General features: G+C 38.0%; 1 protein-coding gene and 1 long non-coding RNA gene across 3 annotated transcripts; both read left to right on the forward strand.

Moving 5' to 3' along the window:
* Nucleotides 1-143: 143 nt before the first annotated feature.
* LOC137109181 (uncharacterized) lies at nt 144-5,942 on the forward strand. Its single transcript, XR_010912282.1, has 3 exons — nt 144-365; nt 1,496-1,575; nt 3,248-5,942. It is a non-coding gene; the product is annotated as an uncharacterized lncRNA (long non-coding RNA).
* A 3,043-nt stretch (nt 5,943-8,985) lies between these two features.
* Nucleotides 8,986-18,288, forward strand: cnih2 (cornichon family AMPA receptor auxiliary protein 2). Of its 2 annotated transcripts, XM_067494736.1 has the most exons (7): nt 8,986-9,520; nt 10,422-10,658; nt 12,733-12,801; nt 15,527-15,574; nt 16,842-16,954; nt 17,033-17,176; nt 17,280-18,288. In XM_067494736.1, exons 2-7 carry the CDS (start codon nt 10,578-10,580, stop codon nt 17,305-17,307), a joined length of 483 nt encoding a protein of 160 aa, XP_067350837.1. In that variant the 5' UTR covers nt 8,986-9,520; nt 10,422-10,577; the 3' UTR covers nt 17,308-18,288. The 2 variants fall into 2 exon arrangements, with proteins under 2 accessions (XP_067350837.1, XP_067350836.1); XM_067494735.1 differs by having other exon boundaries at nt 8,986-10,658.
* Nucleotides 18,289-20,056: the final 1,768 nt, after the last annotated feature.

Raw genomic sequence — 20,056 nt, forward strand, 5'->3', positions numbered from 1 at the left:
GGTTTGATTTTGTTGTAGTCTGGGTGGATAGACAGTGATGTGTGTGAGACAACGCACACAAATTATGAGTTTTGCCCTGTGAAGTCATTTCGCTATAAAAATTCAGTAGGCTATAATAAAACCAGTAGACAAAACTAAATAATAATAAATAAATAAAAAACAACCGAATTATCCTTTAGAGAAGAATAAAAGTCCACTTTATGCAACTCCATCCATATTGACCTTAACACAGAACAGGATGCTTGTGCTGATGGGAAATGGAGAAACAGCTTTCCTATTCTGATCCCCTTCACAGGAGAAGCAACAGTAAAGAAGCAACGATTGTGGGTATTGTACTAATTGGAAACACAAAGCCAAGTTTCTTTGTAAGTAGACCGCAGTTTCACTGGGAAATGATTTGGGAGAATAAAAGTCAGCACATCTCAGCCTCAGCTTCACACATTTTGAACACTGCACAATTAAGTCCCCCTTCTTTACAGAACTGCAATGACAAATTAGTGGAGTCCCAATTTTAACAAAAAACACAAATTATTTATCTATATCACCAGACTTAGCTAACGCTTCATGAATCAAGCTGTTGGAATATGTACCTGTCCAAAGGTGGTAGTCAGCTAGTGTTTACATCTACAGTCATTCAGTGGAAACATTAGCATTATAATTAGCACTTTAGCTCACATGCTCTGTCATTTCACATTCAGTCCCACATTGTTAACTGAAATCTCAGACAAGTGGAGATTTTGTCCTGTCAGCTGATCACATTATATTGATTAGTCCTGTTGGTGAAAGTTTGTATTTAACCAGCTTCCACTAGTTGTCAACTCTTTTAAACCACAGTCTGACAAAATACCTGTCATTCCCAGACAAACGCTGCTAACAAAACCAAAACCATAGATTCGATCTGTATGAAATTCACATACTTTTTATTGGTGGATGGTTGCTTATAAAAAGGGTCGAACAAAGGCTGGAGATTATGCACCTGAGGGGGTAATTAAGAAAAACCTCAGAGAGACACCAAAATAGATTAGACTGCGATCTTGAGGACAGAAAGCACTGGAGGAGGGGAAACATCCCAAACACCAGCAGCAGCACTGGAATCTTCTGTTGCTGTAGAGAGGACTTAGTTTAAAAACACACACTCAGGAAATGCTACCTGTGGAAGGATTTTCACAGCTATCTTAGAAGACACTTCACTTGAACAGTTCACTTAAGCTGCTGTGTTCATTCAAACACATCCTATAATCTATATATAACATGAAACTGTCCAATAGACTACAGCACCTAAAAATCATCCATCCATCATACTTAACTGCTTATCCTGTTCAGGGTTGAGTGGGGCTGGAGCCTATCCCAGCTGTCTCATACACCCTGGACAGGTTGCCAGTCCCTCTAAGTGCTAACACAGAGGGACATCCAAATATCATTCACAGTCACATTCATACCTAAGGGCAATTTTAAAGTCACCAGTTAACCTAACATGCATGTCTTTGGCCTGCAGGCGGAAACGAGTGTACCCGGAGGAAACCCACGCAAGCACAGGGAGAACATACAAACTCCTCACAAAGCTGCAAATGGCAGGTAGACTGGTACCAGGGACCTTCAAGCTGTGAGGCGGCGCCACTAAATACTCTACCACTGTGCTGCTCGCTAAAAATCCTTTTTTTCACAGTCAAATCGTTAAATGATGGAAATTCAGTACATTTGAATAAGCATATTTAAATGGCACATTGCAACAAATTAGATCATATTATATTATATTATATTATATACATATATATTATATATCTTATATTATATTAGTTAGTTACATTATAACTAAACACCTGTTAAAATGGGATCTGTCAACCAAAAAATAAGATTGACCTAATCTTGGTGTATTCATTTATTATAAAGACGAAACAGATGATGATACTGTCTTGTGCTTATCACATGTGGGAAGGGAGAAGGTGACAATCTTTTGACCTTCACAATGTGGGAAATAAGCTAAAATAACCAACAAACCTAAAGATGATTTGAAATGTAAAATCTATAATGGAGATACATCTAAATTCAAGTAGCTCGCTCTTCCTAATGATCTCTCCTATAGTTTTAAGAGAAACTTTCTTGGGTGTGAGGAAATGTCCATGTTTTAGGCAAAAAATGAGCATCCACTAACTGTCCAACTGCACATTCTGATGTAATATGAGAGAAATCAGGTGAACCTTTTGTGGTTTTTTTTGTTTTTTTTGGGGGGGGGTGGGGGGAGGGGGGGTGGACGGGGACGCAGCAACTTGATCATATAGCTGTTTGATTTCAATTCCATCTGAGCCCTCCAGATATTGATTACAGGATCTTGTTGGGTTGCTATTTGCAGGAAAGTACACACAAAAAAAAAATTAAATTTTTACCAAGACATGAATTTGGTGTTTTGTGAGTGATAACGTGCTCCCTGCAGTGCATGTTTTTTATCTAGTTGTACATTATCAAAAGTCACCTATTTTTTTTTTTTTATCCTAACAAGCACTGTTTTTGCACAATCAAAAACTCTGATTTGGGCCGTGTCTTTGTTTGCACACGGAATTACATCTTTGAACCTGTTTTAACCATGTACAAATCCTCATGTCACTATGTAATTTGAGTTCAGGTAGAGGAAGTATACAATGGACAGAGGATATTAAAATCTGAATTACAGAATTTTAGACACAAAAAAACAACTCAGCAAATTAGGATGGTAACAGGTGGCTGCAGCAGCCTCTGCTGTGACCTGTATCTTTATTTTCCCTAAAGAAGACAGAAAATATCCACATTCCTCAGATAACCTTAAAAGTAAATCAATTTTCTCTATGATCACATGTCAAGCTGTTCCAGCTTTCAAATTGCCATATTAATTAAAGCGCACACACTGCATAATAAAGCAATACGGAAAAAATGATCAACAGAAAACAATCTTTACATCCATGTGAAAACTCTGATTCGTTAATTAAAAATATAAAACAGTAAACATGTAATTGAAAAAGTATTTAACCCCTTTCAAGTGAGTATTTGATAGATACACCTTTAAACTCCTGGAAAGGGCAAAATATCCTTTTCTTCTTTGCAGCTCTGCTCAAGCTGCAGGTTACATGAGGACTGTGAATGAACTGGACTGAAGTCTGGTCACTGATAACACTGTTGTTTCAGAGACATTTCTGCATAGCTTTGGTTGTATGCATAGAGTCGTTGTCTTAATAGAAAACTAACCTATTTTTCCAATGTTTTGGTTTTCTTTCAGAGTGCAGCAGCTGTCTCAGCAAATCAACTAGAATGATTTGCCCTGCTGCCAAAGACCATCCCCACAGACCATTGCTTTCTCTTTCCCTACTCTCCTATAAAGTTTGATTGGTAAAGAACCTGGGCTGCAGTTGTTATATGTACAGCCTCTGACATCTTAGCTGGTGAAACCGGTAACTCCTTCAGAGGAAAGGTGTTTTAGTGCTCACTCAGCTCTTGAGTGCTATATACTTACTGTCATATTCCTTCCATGTCTTAATAGTGAATTTAACTGTGCTACAAGAGATATTCAGTGAACATTCACTTGTTTCCACCCCCTGACATCTGCTTTTCAGCCTTTTTGTTCAGTTGCTTCTTGTTTTGTCTTCATGTGTTTTATTATTTCATTTGATACCTTTTTTTTTTCTTTCAAACAAAAGAGTCTGGTTCTCTTGATCAGTGGGAAAAAACTCAGATAAATTAACAATGATTCAATCTTGTAAAAGGAAATAAAGGTGAAAACTTCCAAGGAGGGCAAATCTTTTTTACAGGGACTGTATTTTATGTCAGTTCTTGCTCATGTGTCATGTTTTTTCCAGTCAGTGTTTGTTCCTTCTAGGTCATTTTGCAGCTTTATCAAAAGTTAAGTGGGTGTATTCTGAAATAACAGTTGTTCCTTTTTTACCAATACGTCTCCCCATGTTATATTTGTTCTTTGAATTAAAGTCGTACCTTCTGCCAAAAAGAAACGTTCACACATTAAACACCAGCAAACAGAAAACATGTCATCCAAGATTATGTGAACTGTTTCTAAAGGCCACAAATAATTTAATTTCTGGTTGGAAGCAGTGAGCAATCTTACTAGATTTGTTAGTGTTGCTATGGTAACATCGTATCCATGGATGCTAAAGACGTTTTAACGGTATTGCCCCCGCTGATCTACCTAGACAAATGTAAATGATTTCAGTTATGTTGTACTGCACAATATTTTGCACAAACCAGTTAAAGTTCAGTGAAACATTGTAATCGTCACATTGTATCTTCACTGACAAAAGCTTCCACTCTCTACCAACGTCATGGTCCATATTAACCGGTAGGTGGGGATGCAGTCACTATTGCTCCTGGTTCCTAACACAACAAATCAATATCATCTATGAACTTAATAAGTGACCTGACCTGACTTGTATGAATCTCACTTTGTCTTCATGTTAGACAAGAAGCTCAGAGGTTCTTTGTCTGATGGAATATAAACTGACATACAGTAAAGCTGGGTTTTATATTATCAGCGAGGTCCTGAAATGTGCACATAAGATGTTAATGGCTCCATGCTGCATTATGTTCTGTGGCTGCACTGTTAGTTTACTTTGATTTTTTCTTTGTTAATGTGATCAATAGAGCAATCAGTAAAAAGGCATTTCCTTTAGGCCTAATGGGCAGCTGGTCAGGGGGCACTACACCGATCACTCCTGTTTCTGTGTATATTGGTAGCGTAGCTGATGACTTTCACACCCTTAAGATGGTCTTAATACATGGTTATTCCTACTGAACCCTGTCCTCAGTCATTCACTGCACGGCTTCAGCTGTGCTTTTATTTCCACTTAAAGTTAATGTTAATTGGTTCCTTCTGCTTCTGCTTCTGCTGTAAAGCTCTGAATCCAAGTGCACTTGAATGACTTAGCCTTTACCTTTTAACACATAACTGTTTTTTTCCCACAGTTGTGTCTTTAGTGTTTTCTCTCTATCAAATGGATTAGCATGGATGCCTGAAAGCTTAAATCAACTAAAACCACTGGAGGAATTTACATTCTGCTTTGTGTGTGAGGCATTTACTGCTTTTATATACCTAATGTGACCATCTGTTGGTTATTCTACCTCTCATTTGTTGCCATCTTGTGGACAATTTAAAATCTGCAAGTCTTCATTCGCCTTTATCTATCAAATAAAACGTTCGAAGGATCATACAGATTTGAACCAAACAACTTAAATGGGTTACACTGTCTTTTTTAACCAGCTTTTTAGAAATGCAAAGAAACCCACCAGACTAATGTGAGAGTAATTAAAAGAACATCAGTAATCTTACGTTGTGAGGATTTTAAGATTCACATTGGTTTGAAGGTGGAAAATATGTGACCAGTGTTGGTCTTTTAAATTTATACAGTGACATTTTGAAAGTACGTCAGGACCTGCAGTCACTTACTATCACCACTAGTGGGAAGTCTATATCCAAAAATGAGATAACATTTTCTTTGGGTTAGGACCGATTATAGACAAACAATATTATGTAAATTGACTCCTGCAAGTGGTAAATGATGCAGTCTCCTGAGGCTTTTTCATGTAAAATTACATTTTTGCTTTTGCTTTTTTTGCCAGTAAACATTTATCACCTATCTTGCCCTCTTCAGTGTCATGGTGTCTGAGAAACGGTCCATTTATCAATCATGGCGATCAATAGATCAATAGATCAATAGATCGCCAAGTACATCAAACAACATCAGCGCCATGCCACGGTGGGTATAGAAACTAACAAGAGAAATACAAATAGACATAAACAAAACACATGATAATTCAACCAACTTTAATAATATTCAAATACAACAGCAATACAAATTATATGTTAAACCTGCCCTAACATGGCTTTTCATCCCGAAATGTTTACAGACAACCTTCACCTGTTTTAATGTCAGCCTGTGTTTGACCTTATTGCATCTGCCCTTTAACAACATCCAACAATGTAACCAGAAGAAGTGAAGGCTGGATACTTTTTATAGACAGTGTCAATAATGAAGAGTTTTTCTAATGTAAGTGGGTTTTGTAATGCAAGCTTACAAAACCTTACAATAGTTAATATTAATAAGATAAAATAAGACACTAGGATAACATTCACAACATTTTTACATCATCACAGTAATAGGTACAGTATGAGAAGAACAGTAAAAACAATAAGGGACAAAAAGAACATGTGTAACAGTGACCAAGGTTTATTGGATTATTAAAGAAAAAAACATTTTACACATGTATGTTTGTGTAAATTGTTTGGATGGTACAAAAATCTTTTTATACAGACTTACTGTGAGATAGTTTTAATGAGAGCAAACTAATGAAATTTCTGGCCCAGAGGTCTAACCTTCTTGGACTTACTCAGATGGATTTATTCCAGTTACATTCCTGTGGTGTTTATGATATAAAAGCTCTGGGCATCAGCCCTCAGCACCTGTGGCATCGACTGTAACTGCAGCTCAGTAAAAGAGAAAGGTCCTTCTCTCAGTTCTCAGACGCCAACGTGATGAAGAGACATCGACTGTGATTGATAAAAGCTGCACAAATTAATTAGCACACTACAGTATGTTGGGACAATCATAGAGATGCCAACAGTAAAGGCAAAGTGTATTAATCGTTCACTGTTTCGGTTTATTGTGGATTTGCCAAAAATAAATGAATTGCTTTAGAAATGACACAAGTATGAGAGTTGATTTATATTGAAAATAACATCTTGACACAGTTTGACCAGACTGTCAGGAATCTCCAACCACTGACAACACAGTAAACCAAAATAGAACTAAACCTCTGCTTATCCATTAGCTTGCTAACACACTAACCCAGATGACTGAAAACCGCCCATTCTTTGCTGTAACCCAGACTGCATTTTTCACACCATATTTTCATGACCAGGCGACAGCATTTGTAGTGCTATGTTCTGGATATACTAGCATGATAATCAGAGCCATTACGTTTCCCTTTAAGATGTTGGAGGCAGTTCAGACATTTGGAACCAGGCTGTGTAGAGTCATGTCACTGTGGAGATCAGGAAGTATCAGTATGCAGTACAGCAGGACAGTGTCCCTTCTATTAATAATTTCAGACTGTTGTAAAGATTTTGTTTCCCTTTGGCATCAGTTGATTTCTGTATTTCAGAATCATATACAGTGGATATTTAGAAAATCCAAAAATAATGAGATGAATACAGTGTTTATACAGGAGCTATGTGGCTGGCTACAACCAATGTTTTAGTGTTTGAATTACTGATATGGCAAACAGCAGGTTCCTAAACACTCACAATTGACTTTAAGAATTCTTCATACGATAACCTTATTTCTTTGTTAATAGTCAATGGAACACCCTAAGAATAAATAAACTATATGATACAATGATTTACGTTCATAATCTAACGTCCAGGTTTGAGGAAAATGAAAGGGCATAAAATGTGAGTTTGTTTGAGTCAAACGTGCTAAATGTCCCCAGATATTCTAAAAGTTAATGGATTATTTATTTACAGATCACATCACTACAGATATGTGACAAGGGGACTAACTGTGATAAAGGCAAAATTATTCATATAGCAAATTTTATTTACAGGGCAACTCAAAGTGCTTTACAAACACACACAAAAAAAGATGATAATAATGTATGATAAATGCATAAATCCAGAAATCATAAAAAGTATGAAAAAAAAGGCAAGACAAACTATAAAATACATTTGCCAGTACAATAAATTGGTCAGTCAGAAACATTGTGCAGTCTGGATTTAAATATAGCCACACTTGGGCCTGTCTTATATTTACAGTGATAGGCAGCTTGAAAACTAAAAGCTGCTTTTAGTAGACCAGTCCTCAAGTTTCTGGTAGGATTACAAGGAATGAATTCAGAAAAGGATTTAGGGCCAATGCCATTAACTGATTTAAAAACAGAGAATTATGACCTGACTCTGCACCTACTTACATAAACAACCCAAACTTTATTCTTAGTCACTGTGAACGTTTAATTGAACTAAGCTCAGTGTCTTTTTTTTTTTCATTTCTTTCTTTTTTTTTTTGTAGTGGCAAGTAACTCAAAAAATGATGTTTTCATAATCCTGCTGTACGAAACCAGTCCAAGAACAGCAAAAGTTAGCAACCAGCTGGTGAACACATACCAGCATTTAGGCAAAAGTCTGCGTTGTAATGTGTCAACACTGTGCTGTCTGTTTCCACTGCCCTCCAAGTGGTCAGAGGTCAGTTATTACATGTTTAAAGCTGATTTTGTTGCTCTCTGTGGTCACTGATAAAGCTGTGCTTGAGCTGAACTGATTTTGCATTATACATCTTTATATTGCATCTGTCCTAAATACATACAGTAATGTGCAGTGACACTCTTTAATTAGAGTTGGCTGCGAAAATTGGCCTGTACACATGTTCCTTCATTAGAAATTAAATGAATGTCCTTTCCAAATAATTTATCAAAGGTGATGCAAACTTTCACACTGACATAATTTTATAATTTATTTATTAGTTTTACTCTTTTTGCAAATGAGGATGCAAACTTTTACAAACGTAATGTTTGTGTATTTCATGTTATTATGGTGCAGTTATTTGTCTGAATAGCTCAACATGAACAACCTGTGATGATCATATCAAAGAGTACCAGTGTTCCTGCTGAAGTTAAAATAAAAAAATGAGAAAAGGGTGAAAGAGAGCCATTTAATAAATGTTCAGTGAACAACTAATAGAGCAGAAATGGAAGAAATGACAGGTGATTAACAGCCTCTAAGAATCAGACGTACATTTCATGAAATGGCAGGTGAATGAAGGCATTAGTGAGAGGGATTGAAAGAGATGAACAGAAAAAAGAAAAATGCACACAAAAGAAAAAACATTTACAGGCTACCCTGCCCCCTCATCAGTCTCTTGGGAATAAGGGATTATGGAAATGTATAAATGCAAGAGAGAGGGGGCACTGACAGACAGTGAGGAAGGGCAGACCAAGAGAGAGAGAAAGGAAGGAGAGAGCACATAAGAGAGGGAGGGAGACAGAGCGATGCTATTGGTTGACCGTTATAACATCAAGCCTGATAGAAATATTCCTCTTGCAGTATAAGAAATAGAGGAAGAGACAGAGAGGAGACTCAGGATACACATTCAGATCGGTTTTCAATATCTCTGGAAGAAATTCAAAACAGGGGATAGATAAAGAAAGAAGGCTAAAACAGGAGAGAGAGAGACAATAGAAAGGTGGACTAATTAACTTGTGACTCCTCCTTGTGAGATTTTTGCTTAACAGCAGGGATGATTTTAAAATCCGAAAAACTGCCTCTCATCATGTAGATGTTCTGCAGCTTTCTGGTTAATTTCGTTTCCAAAACTGAAAGCTTGTACCCCGCTTGTCAGCACAGATAAATGTAATTGTTTTTTGGAGAAATCTGAGGGATGCTTCTGAGAGAAACATGCAGAGCAGAGAATTCTGACATGGTGCCGGCCCAAATTGACAAAGCCGAGGAAAGAGTGGACTGTTCAGTGGCAGACACGTCTCCAACCAGACACAGGTATTCTCTACTCAATATTAAGATCAGCCAAGATAGTGATCCATGCTAACTGACACCAGTGTAACTATCATAACATTGTGCTCTGATTTTGTATTTGTAAGTCCTCGTGGATGTGTAATGTTGTAATGTCAAATAGTCGTTTTGTTAATAACCTGATTCTGGTGTTTGCTGCCTCACTTACTTGTACTTACTTATTTTAATGCAAAAAACAACAGGGGCAACAAGTAATTTGGCTTGTTGAAAACTGTCGAATGTGCAGAGCAATATCTTCAGTAAATGATGAAATTCAAATAGAGGTAAATCATTTCTTAAAAAGACATTACTAAAAAAAAAGTAATAAGTCAAAAAAGTGTCTCTTGAAATAATTACTCATAGCTAATCTACACACTATGGGTGTTTACATGTGTGTTTAATACGATTTAGAAATATGCGTCATTAATGGTGTTCTCAATTTAGAGCAACGGATTAACTGAAAGCCATACGACAAACTACTCAAGTGTCACAAGCCATAACCATCTTATACAGTAATCCTTACTGTTTTTAAAAGTGCTGTGCTTAGGCTAGGTGAGAATCCTGTGCTTCTGTTGTCAGCGTGTCAGTCAGACACAATGTAGTTACTGGGAGAAAAAAAATGTGTAGGCTTTGTCTAAAGAGAACCTACAGGGAGGAGGAGGAAACAGATATTTTGCCTGTCAGAGACTGAAAAGAGGAGCATCAGGCCAACAACACACAACTGTGGCCGTGAGCAGACGGATGAGTGCTTCCTAAATCGAAGCAAGAAAGCCGTCTGATTTGCAAAACGAGACAAAGACACAGCATGAGTAGAAAGAGTGAAGCGACAGCTCAAACTGATTATTGATTGTTACTAAAACTGAGTGCTTTACCCGCCTGGACGACACAGACTCAGCTCGCAGCAGAGAGGAAAGCAGAAAATAACCTCCACGGAGGAAAAGAGCAATAGAGCTCTTTCTAAAGCAACAGTGAGGCAGAGAGTAAAAGGGGCAAGTCCCCTTTCTCTCTCTCAACCCATCTCGTCGTCAGGCTGGCTGGCGCGGCTATGGCATTCACCTTTGCGGCCTTCTGCTACATGCTCACCTTGGTGCTGTGCGCCGCTCTCATCTTCTTCGTCATATGGCAGGTGAGTGGCACAGGGCACACTGGAACCACTGCACACACACACACTGTACAAGACTAAAAGCAGCACACGCAGGGCCTGCAAATGTCCATGCTCCATCCCACACAGGCAGACAAACACATCCACCTACACACAGTTGTACAAAAGTGACAGGAACACCGCATACACTCGCTCAGAGGTAATGGTAAGGTGTCATTACATTACAAAGAAAACCACAGTATAATGGTACTTATATGTGGTTATAAGTTACTCTAAACTGACTCATTGTTCTCTTTAATAATATGTCAGATAATGATTCATTCTTGAGAGGGCTGAAAATCCACAGAGCTAAAGGAGATGCATAAAAACACAGGATGTTAAAGTGTGCTTGCGTGTGTGTGTGTGTGTGTGTTTTTAATCTATTTCCCCACAGTGACTTTAAGTGACTTGTTACTTTGAGGTTTATCACTGGTACAATAACTGGAGCTCCTCTTACCCCTTTTCTACTCAACAAAAAGAGTGATTCCAGCTGGTTCCAGATCCGTCCATATTAAAGAGATGTATGATCCCAGAGCACAGAAAATAAACAGCTCCTCAAACAAGGTGTTCAGGATTCAGCAAACGGCATTTAATGAGTACAGGGAGGCGACAAAACACAGTGATCATAAATCTCTCCACCAGACGGTTGTGAATCTATCTGCCTGCAGCGTTTTCAGAGGAATTTGCACAGATATCGCTGGAGACCACTGCACTAGGTTTGAACAGACTCACCAAACATTAGAAGCTTTGATCTCTCGCCTTTAACATTCAATCCATCAAGGCAGGAATGATGTGAAATATAAAACACATCATTATGAATATAAGACTTGAAATGACTAACGGACCAATTGACTAAGTGGGTGAGACTACATATGAGTCAGTGTGTCTGTGTGTGAAAGAGATGGGGAGAAGCGTGTGTCTGGCTCCACACTCAACATGTGATTGAAGCACGTATCAAACTATGATTTTGTTCACCCCTTCCCCCAGTCTGCTCCCGCCCACGGGTACAGCACCCCAATTTTACGTGGCTTTCCACCAATCACAGCGTTTGTTCCCTGCTACAGTAACCATGGTGCCCACTTAGGGGCTCACCATGTCGCCATGGAAACTGCATCTGTTTACAACAGAGCTAAGAAGACGAGGGAGAGCCGTGCAGACTCATACAGGGAAATTACCACCAGCTTTCTATTGAACCAAAAGTGTTCTCTTTTCATATTATCTGTCGCTGCAGACGCAGGTCAGGTGCTCACTTATTTGCAAATAACGTCTGTTTTTTTAATTGCTTTTCAACGAGCTGTCAAAGTGAGGCTTCTCTGCTTGAAAGCTGAGCTGATAACAAGCACAGCAGGTGGCATTTGCAACGAGAATTATTAGTATTTTTATACAGCTATTAATCAGGGAGCTGGTGAGAAAATCTATTTCTTATGCTTGAGAGCAGTTAGTGTCAGCATATGTGAATCTTTCAATTTATCTCACTTTGATGTTTTAACTTAAAAGGCCAAATAATCTGTACGACGTGAGATTTTTGTTTTATACGAATCAAAGCATTATGGTTATTAAATTATAGCAACATTTCACAACGGCAACATCTGATTTCTTTTTTTAATTCTGCCAGGAAAATTGCTTATTGTCAAGAAAAACAATATTTCATTTGACGGATGTCTTTGTCTCCATGGATATTGAGCTCCTAATCAGATTTGTTTAAGAGAAACTGGTCAAGAAAATCTAGAAATAATGGTTATAATGGAAACAACACTGGGACAAACTGACAAGAAATAAAATCAATCTTCGTGAAAGAGAAGGAAACTGTGCTGAAGGAAACTATACATGTACACTTTAACCTTTTAATCTCTGTGTGTGTTCAGCAGCTGCAGGTTGTACAGGATGTAGGGATTGTGCCCTGTTGTACTGTAGTTACCACCTCATACAGTGCTGAAAAGACAAAAGCTTTTCTTTATGCTGTATATACACTGCATATACAGTATGAGCCCTTATTTGTATTCTATTAGTCAATAGTCAGTACATGAAAACAAACTCACACGTGTCCATTGTTTTTCAGATCATTGCATTTGATGAGCTTCGCACAGACTTCAAAAACCCCATTGATCAGAGTAATCCCACCAGAGCGGTAAGATCCCTGCGGTTTTGGTTCTTTCAAGAATGATCAAACCCTCATGTGCACACAAAGAGAGAAATTCCTTCTCCTAAATTTTAGTGAAAACACCGAATGAGTTACATGGACAGAGTGAGAACAAATTTGCTCTAAAAATGCATATGACCTTACATTTTTAAAAGTAGTTTAACTCCTCATAGACAGAGTTTGTCTATGTTTAAACTAGGTATAAGCTATGTCTTTACTTTATATATACATATATATAAGAGAGCATCATTTTATGTAAATGAATGTTTTTTGATTTTTGTATTTGTAATAAGTCTTTTGAATGTTTCGTGCACATTGTTAATGTTTCAACATCAAATATTTGTAGCACTGGAGAAACAAATCCTACTAATCCAAGCTGATTGCAACAGTAGGACCCAGGCAATTCTTGCCTTAAACACTCATTTGTATGCAGATTGAAGTAATCAGTCTTCTACAAAGATGTTGGCTCGTCAGCGTAATCAATTAAAGAGATCGATGCAAATGAAGCTGCCATTATGACAATAGCGACACCGTGCAGCCGCTACAATAAAAGTGCACTTACAAGGTTTCACTTCACTGTAACGAGAACAAATGTACTGTATTTGCTTGAGTCACACTTAAAGAACTGACCTAAATGTCAATAATTATGTTCTCGCCCTGCAGTGTTGCTTATAATCAGAATGTATACTTCTTCCTTAGTCTTTCAAAAACATAAAGTAACAATGTGGTGAGTCAATAATACTGTAAGTGCCATTATTCATTTAGCAAGTTAACAGCAGCTGTGAATGTCTTTTTCACAAGTTAACTAATGTTCTAGCAATCATGTGAACCTGCATCTGAACTGCAAAGCGAGAGTAGTGAGGAGTGGGAGAGGAAACTGTGAAAACAGACTGTGGGAGTGTGGAGGCACGCCAGCTACAGGGGGTGGGCACAAAAACTGCAACACCTGTATAATGTAATGCAATCAAATACAGCAGCTCTGATATAAATGCGTCAAAGTGGGACATGTTGTTTCCCCACTCACATCAAGACGATGACGTAGTTCCTCTGACAAGGCATCGACAAAAATTGAACTGAAATACTGAATTTTGGTTTGCTTTACACCGTATAGGTGTTTTTATAGGTCAACTTATAACAGACTACATGTCAGGTTAACTGTTGTCAATATTACACGTGCCCAGAAATAACACAATCTGACAGCACCTAAAGACGTGAGGCCAGTCAACATTGTGTAAGTAGATTTTAGGAACAGAGAAATGAGAAAAAATCAAAAAGGGAAATGTATGCGTGCGTAAAAGAATCCCAGGGAAACTCACAGGGAGGCACATTGGTATGAAACACTGGGACTGGGTGATTGAAACATTTGCCATATAATAAAACATTAAAACGTATAATTAACACAGTGAAATCCATTTTTATACTTACCTGGCTGACCGATACACGACACACTGAACATTCTTCATCCTCTATTTGTGGCTCATTCATTTCTTCAGTGTGTTGTGAAAATGTCTTTTCAGCCTTTGATTAATGTGTTCAATTGTGTTCCCGTGCTGAAACAATTAAATATTCAGAGTCAATTGGAAGACCTGACATTAACTGGGGCACCTCAGGGAGGCTCCAGGCTGTAAAATCTAAGAATGTTGACTGCAGGACAACAATTTATATGTGCAATAACAAACCATATGGTGAACAGTACAGTGGCCTAACTGGCAGGTCCAGTGTTGTGCTATTTATTTGCTGAAACTCAGTGGTAGGGACAAATGTTCTAAAGTAGAAAATTACATAGACCCAACTCACAACTGCAAATAAACAGCGAAGCTGGAGACACGGCGTCTCTTTGTAGACTCAGGGCAAAATCCACTTTCAATTTAGTTTCAATTTATGGCCACAGATTCATAAAAGGAGCCGAAGTGAAGGGACATCACAGAGTCCTCAGTATTAGTTCTGCGACAGATGTCTCAATATGTGATAAAATGAGAGGTCCTGTGCAAAAACTATGGATGCCGCTACAGCATGAGCCAAGCCCTAACATATAACATAATGACGCTGTTGCATTTTGTTTCACCGAGCAAATGAGGCAAAACAAATCTGCCTTTTGGTACGAATGTTTACCTGTTTTGTTGGCCTGGGGATGGAAACAAATTAATCTATACAAATGCACTGCAGCAAAGCATCTGCTTCACCCTGCTAGCTAATCAATGGACACCCTAATAAAGCATAAAAGGCCCCTAGCTGCTGGTTAGTAAATGCAGTACAAGATGAATGGCTTTCATTTCTAAACTGATAATTGAGCCTTCCTCCAGGGCTCAGGGGAGATTCAAAGCAGTTAGTGCAAACGACTGTAGCAAACATCATTGGTCTAATAGCTTCGAATGTGCCTGCTGTATTTTTGTGGCTATGAACTGTCTCAACATGTTTAGGTTTCTTAACAACAACGCCATTTCTTTTTTGTGTTTTGTTGCACGAAAAACAAATTAACTTAATTAATTCATAAATATCTATTTTTGCTATGCTGATACTCTGTGTAGTGAAAATCAAATGTACATATGATTATATATTATATTTAGCAAAGCAATACAATTTTACAATTTGAATTAAAGCTGGATTCTCTCCATCTTAAAGGGATTATGTTTTATTGTTGTATTTAAGGGGAAATGAAGGAGGAAGTAATATGCACACTGTTAATCATTTCTTCTTTACATCCACTTCACAGAGGGAAAGGATTCTAAACATTGAAAGAATCTGCAACCTGCTTCGCAAAGTGAGTAATAGTTGTTTTTTGACCTGCTCCCGGTGAATGACTAAGCCAGAGGGGCTTCAGACAACCATGACTATTTGTCTTTTTTTGTCTTGAGGACTATGATGCACACTGAATTATTCCACATAGCCTTTTTCCACAACCCACCGTCGCTGATCTATAGACACACAGTGATACAGTCAAGTAGCCTTTGTGTATGTTGTGAGAATGTTGCTCTTCTTTTTTTTTGCACTTCAATTGTAGAGAACTTACTGTCTATTAAAGCAATACCACTGTGGCCATTTTAAAGTTGTGGTTCAGAAAAGTGTACAGCACTACAGCATTTTTATTAGAGCAGGTAGAATGGCAACTGACTGAATAATCTATAATCCAGTGTCCAGTGATATTTGTTTAAAGGTATAATATTTTCATATCAGTTGATCCCATGAAAACCTCTATCTGAAAGGGCTCATTCAGAGAAACAAACACATCAGAAAGTTGCAGTTTCTTTACAAAGCTTTATTGTTTCTGTTCTCTGGCCCGCAATGTTAGTCTTTTGATTCACTCTCCATGCTCTCAGTTTGCAGTATTTCAGCACCTACAGGCAGCTGACTGACTGACTAATCAAGTTTTTTAACGAGGTGGTGAAAATTTTGAAGCATATCGCAGCTAAAGGGTCCTCTCAGGAGTTCCTGAAGAGTAAAAACTGAGCTTGGAACAGTTTTCCCAGCATTAAGTTAACCTTACTATATAGTCTACAATGCAGCATCAATCTCATTCCCACCATTGTTTTTTTTTTTTCTTCCTTTTTGAAGCTTTATGCTTCTGGCTCTGGCACAGGAAGATTCTTAAATCCACCTACAAAGCCTCCTGTTTCAGTTGATTTGTAAACCAAGGAAAGTGAGCACAACATGGGACCTACTGTATTTGAATCACACATGTTTTTGAGAGGTGTGCAGTGCCTCTGGAAGGAAACTAGCAAGCACATCAGCCACTTGGAGCATCTACTTTATGCTAACATGTAAAAAACAGTCTATACAGTATATTTGAAACTGTAATTGCAATCGTAACAGCAGTGAGCCATGAGTAACATTAACGCCTTCTGTGTGAAAGTGTTTGCCTTGCGGTGTGATTTTGTTTTTCTAGATTGTAGTTATTTCACATCATGAAACCCATGGCTGTTTTCGTGTTTTCCAAGGAGTTGTTTCAGTGTGATCACTTAATAATTTCAGTTTCTAAGTAGAACGCAGACTTGCAGTTTAATGCGACTGCCTGTGTCTGTTCTGGTTAGTTGGTTGTGCCAGAGTACTCCATCCACGGGCTCTTCTGTCTGATGTTCATGTGCGCTGCAGAGTGGGTCACGCTCGGCCTAAATATTCCACTGCTCTTCTACCATCTGTGGAGGTACGGTCCCATAACATATGTCTGAGAAGCTTCCGTTGGTCTAATGGGTGAATGAGCCAAACTTCTCTGCTCTTTTAGGTTCTTTCATCGGCCAGCTGACGGGTCAGAGGTCATGTATGACCCTGTCAGTGTGATGAATGCTGACATTCTCAACTACTGCCAGAAGGAGTCTTGGTGCAAGCTGGGCTTTTATCTCCTCTCTTTCTTCTATTATCTCTACAGGTGAGCGTAGCTTGACTTCTTTTATGCTGTTGATACCTCGATAGAAAAAACAGCAGCACAATTATTGTTTTTTTTCTCCCTGTTTTTTCATTTCCTACTGAAGTATGGTCTACGCCTTGGTGAGCTTCTAACACACAGGAGGTCTAAGGGGGAAAAGGAATTATCTGTGAGAAAGACTCAGAAGACTGAATGGAAACATCAACTCTTCGTCTTTCCTTGTATCCTTCCCAACATTCTAACCTTGGACATAAGAAGAAGAACGATCTGAGTGATAATGTGAATGTAAACTTGTTGCCTCTGCTAGATTATATCGCTCTATCCTAGATATTGGTATGGGATACCTGCGCAGAATGTTACCGCCCCATTACACGGATGTTGTCAGTTATTAAGAACTTTTCATGTTGGTCAGTTGGGCCTCACTTTTTATTGGCTCAGTAGGTCCTTGTCACATGCTGGACCTTGAGCGCAGCACATTTATTTAGTTAGGTTACGGAAAAGATACAGCCTTTAGTCTTACATTTAATGCTCTTTGTATCATGAAACCGATAGTGACTTTTTTTTATAAGTAGTTATAATAACGATGACAGATAAGGGTTGACTAAATATAACATATATAAGTAAACATTCATCTCCTAGCCCATGGATAGATAGTCATCACAACAGTCATTGTAACAACGGATGATGGCCATTTAATGGGGTATTAACATTCAACACAGTATGTATGGGAGAGCTGGACAAAGCTTTAAAAGATTGAATTGAAACAGAAAGAGGACGCAACAGGTGTTTATGTTGCCTTCGACCCATTATATGATTTAACAATATATTTCTGAAGGGCTGGAGTTTTCCCTTGCTGCTCTTACTGATCCAGTCGCTGAATTCACTGTGAATCTCCAAATACTGGAAAACAAAATTAAATGTCTGTATTCTTTGACTGATGTACTAAAAGCTTGTTTTGGCATAATTTCATGTCTATATGATGATAGACACCTCTGGTATCAAACCACTGTTTGAGGTACAGCTACAGAATAAAACTGTAAGAAATTGTCAGGAGGAACTTAAGGCACTGTAAAGAAGGCAGACGGCCTGCTACAGAAATAAAGTATGTGCATACAGGAGATGTGTTTTTTAAGGATGGAGAAAAAGCACAGACCAGGACGACATCTCCTCTGCTAAAAGACAAATTTCACACGGTATCAAAAACAAGGAATCCTTCATACAGTAAGTTGGACTTTAATAGTCAGTGGTTGTAAAGTCCATTCAGAATAAGCACGTCCATAGATGTAAGGACTATTTTATGCTACATGCTACATGCTAGGTTCATGCACAAATTAAAATGTAAGTTAGGAAAAGTGAAAAGGAAAGACTTTGACTAGAAAGTGCCCTCATTATCATCATCTACATACTGAGGCACTCTCAGGTATTGCCTTTATTTTCACTTTCTTCCACACTCATTTGATTTTGGTACGTTTCGGTTTTATTTTTTTGTTGTTTAACATGCAGGGAACGCCTTATTCCTATTTCTAGCGAAGTCTACTCATCTGCAGCTACACTGTAGTCATTTTAGCAACAACAACTTTCATCTGATCTGACGTAGAATAGAGAAATCCGATGTACAAAAAGCAATTAAAAGCAGCAAACTTGCTATGTAATATGATTCATGGAACATATCAACCCATTGTTATTAAGTCTATGTAATAAAAGTGAGAGGGACACAAGTGGAAGATGAGACAATAATAACTCTGTGACATGTTTTACTAATTTAAAACGTGTGAAAACGTAATCTCAATATGTCTGCAAGCATATGTTAGGCTTACAAGGGACAGATGTGAGAGTTGTAAACAGTAAAGCCTTTCCTCAGCTGGTGCTGCCTTTGCTATAGTGTGGTCATCAGTTTGATTTACTCGTACATAAGTGATGATTACCAAGTGTGTGATTTTTACATGTTTTTCATAAGCCGACTCCACCAGTACTGAGTTGTGGCACAGGTCACCTAGAAAATACTTGTAGATTATTTTAGTTTAACAGTTTGCATTAAGTCAAAAGATTTCCAAGTAAAAGTTACCTGAAGATTCAACATTTACATCACTGATCCTTGGCAGTGAGTAGTGCTGATTACATTTTTTCACCCTTAAGTAAAAATTTGCCTGGAAGCTTTATTACAGAGGACACCACAAATTAGTGTTGCACCATTACTATAAGGCTTTTTGCAATAAATTTTGTGTGTGGATCCATATGAATCAAGAGTTTAACTAGATCAGAATTGGAAGCACATAACTGTGGATTCTAGTATCATTGAAAAAACAGTGCTGGGATTAAAGTACCCAGAAAAGTTCTGCATTTTCACAGGTGAACAAATCTAATGAAACTAGCAAACACCAACCTCTTACAGTACTTTATTAGTATTCTCTGACTGCCTTCTCAATAGCACTGAGCTCCGATCCTATTTTATTCTACTAAATGTGGAAAGGTTTTTTTTGTTTTTTTTTTTAATGTTACTGAAGCAGGAGAAAAAGTGTTTTGCTTGGGGACTATTTATAGCTGCGGATTGATCGGTGTAAGAGAAGGCCAATGTCTGTTTTTTCTGTTTTCTGTTTTCTACTGACCATCACTGACAAAGAACTACTTGTCTGAAATATTGACTCTGTAAATTCGGTGGATTTGTTGACAAAAAGAAATATGAGTTCTATTCATGGTCTAAACCTGAGAGGCACATAAAACTTGAGGATACGATGACCCTCCTTTAGCACATAACAAATGCTTTACATTCCAAGAAGCTTCTTTATGACTTAATAAATTAAAATCTCATGTAATGGCTTCACAGCAGAAGTATAAAAATTTTTTTTCCTTTAATTGTTGCTGCTAAACTAGTCGCTTTGCATC

The sequence above is a fragment of the Channa argus genome, chromosome 24 (assembly GCF_033026475.1).
Source record: "Channa argus isolate prfri chromosome 24, Channa argus male v1.0, whole genome shotgun sequence".
In the NCBI taxonomy this organism is placed as follows: domain Eukaryota; kingdom Metazoa; phylum Chordata; class Actinopteri; order Anabantiformes; family Channidae; genus Channa; species Channa argus.

Bases quoted from the DNA above. Each gene is read 5' to 3' on its own strand.
- cnih2 (XM_067494735.1), top strand. From the start codon at position 10,578: ATGGCATTCACCTTTGCGGCCTTCTGCTACATGCTCACCTTGGTGCTG. The intron at 15,575-16,841 runs GTGAGTAATAGT...TGTTCTGGTTAG, and splicing joins TCTGCAACCTGCTTCGCAAA to TTGGTTGTGCCAGAGTACTC. The intron at 16,955-17,032 runs GTACGGTCCCAT...CTGCTCTTTTAG, and splicing joins CTCTTCTACCATCTGTGGAG to GTTCTTTCATCGGCCAGCTG.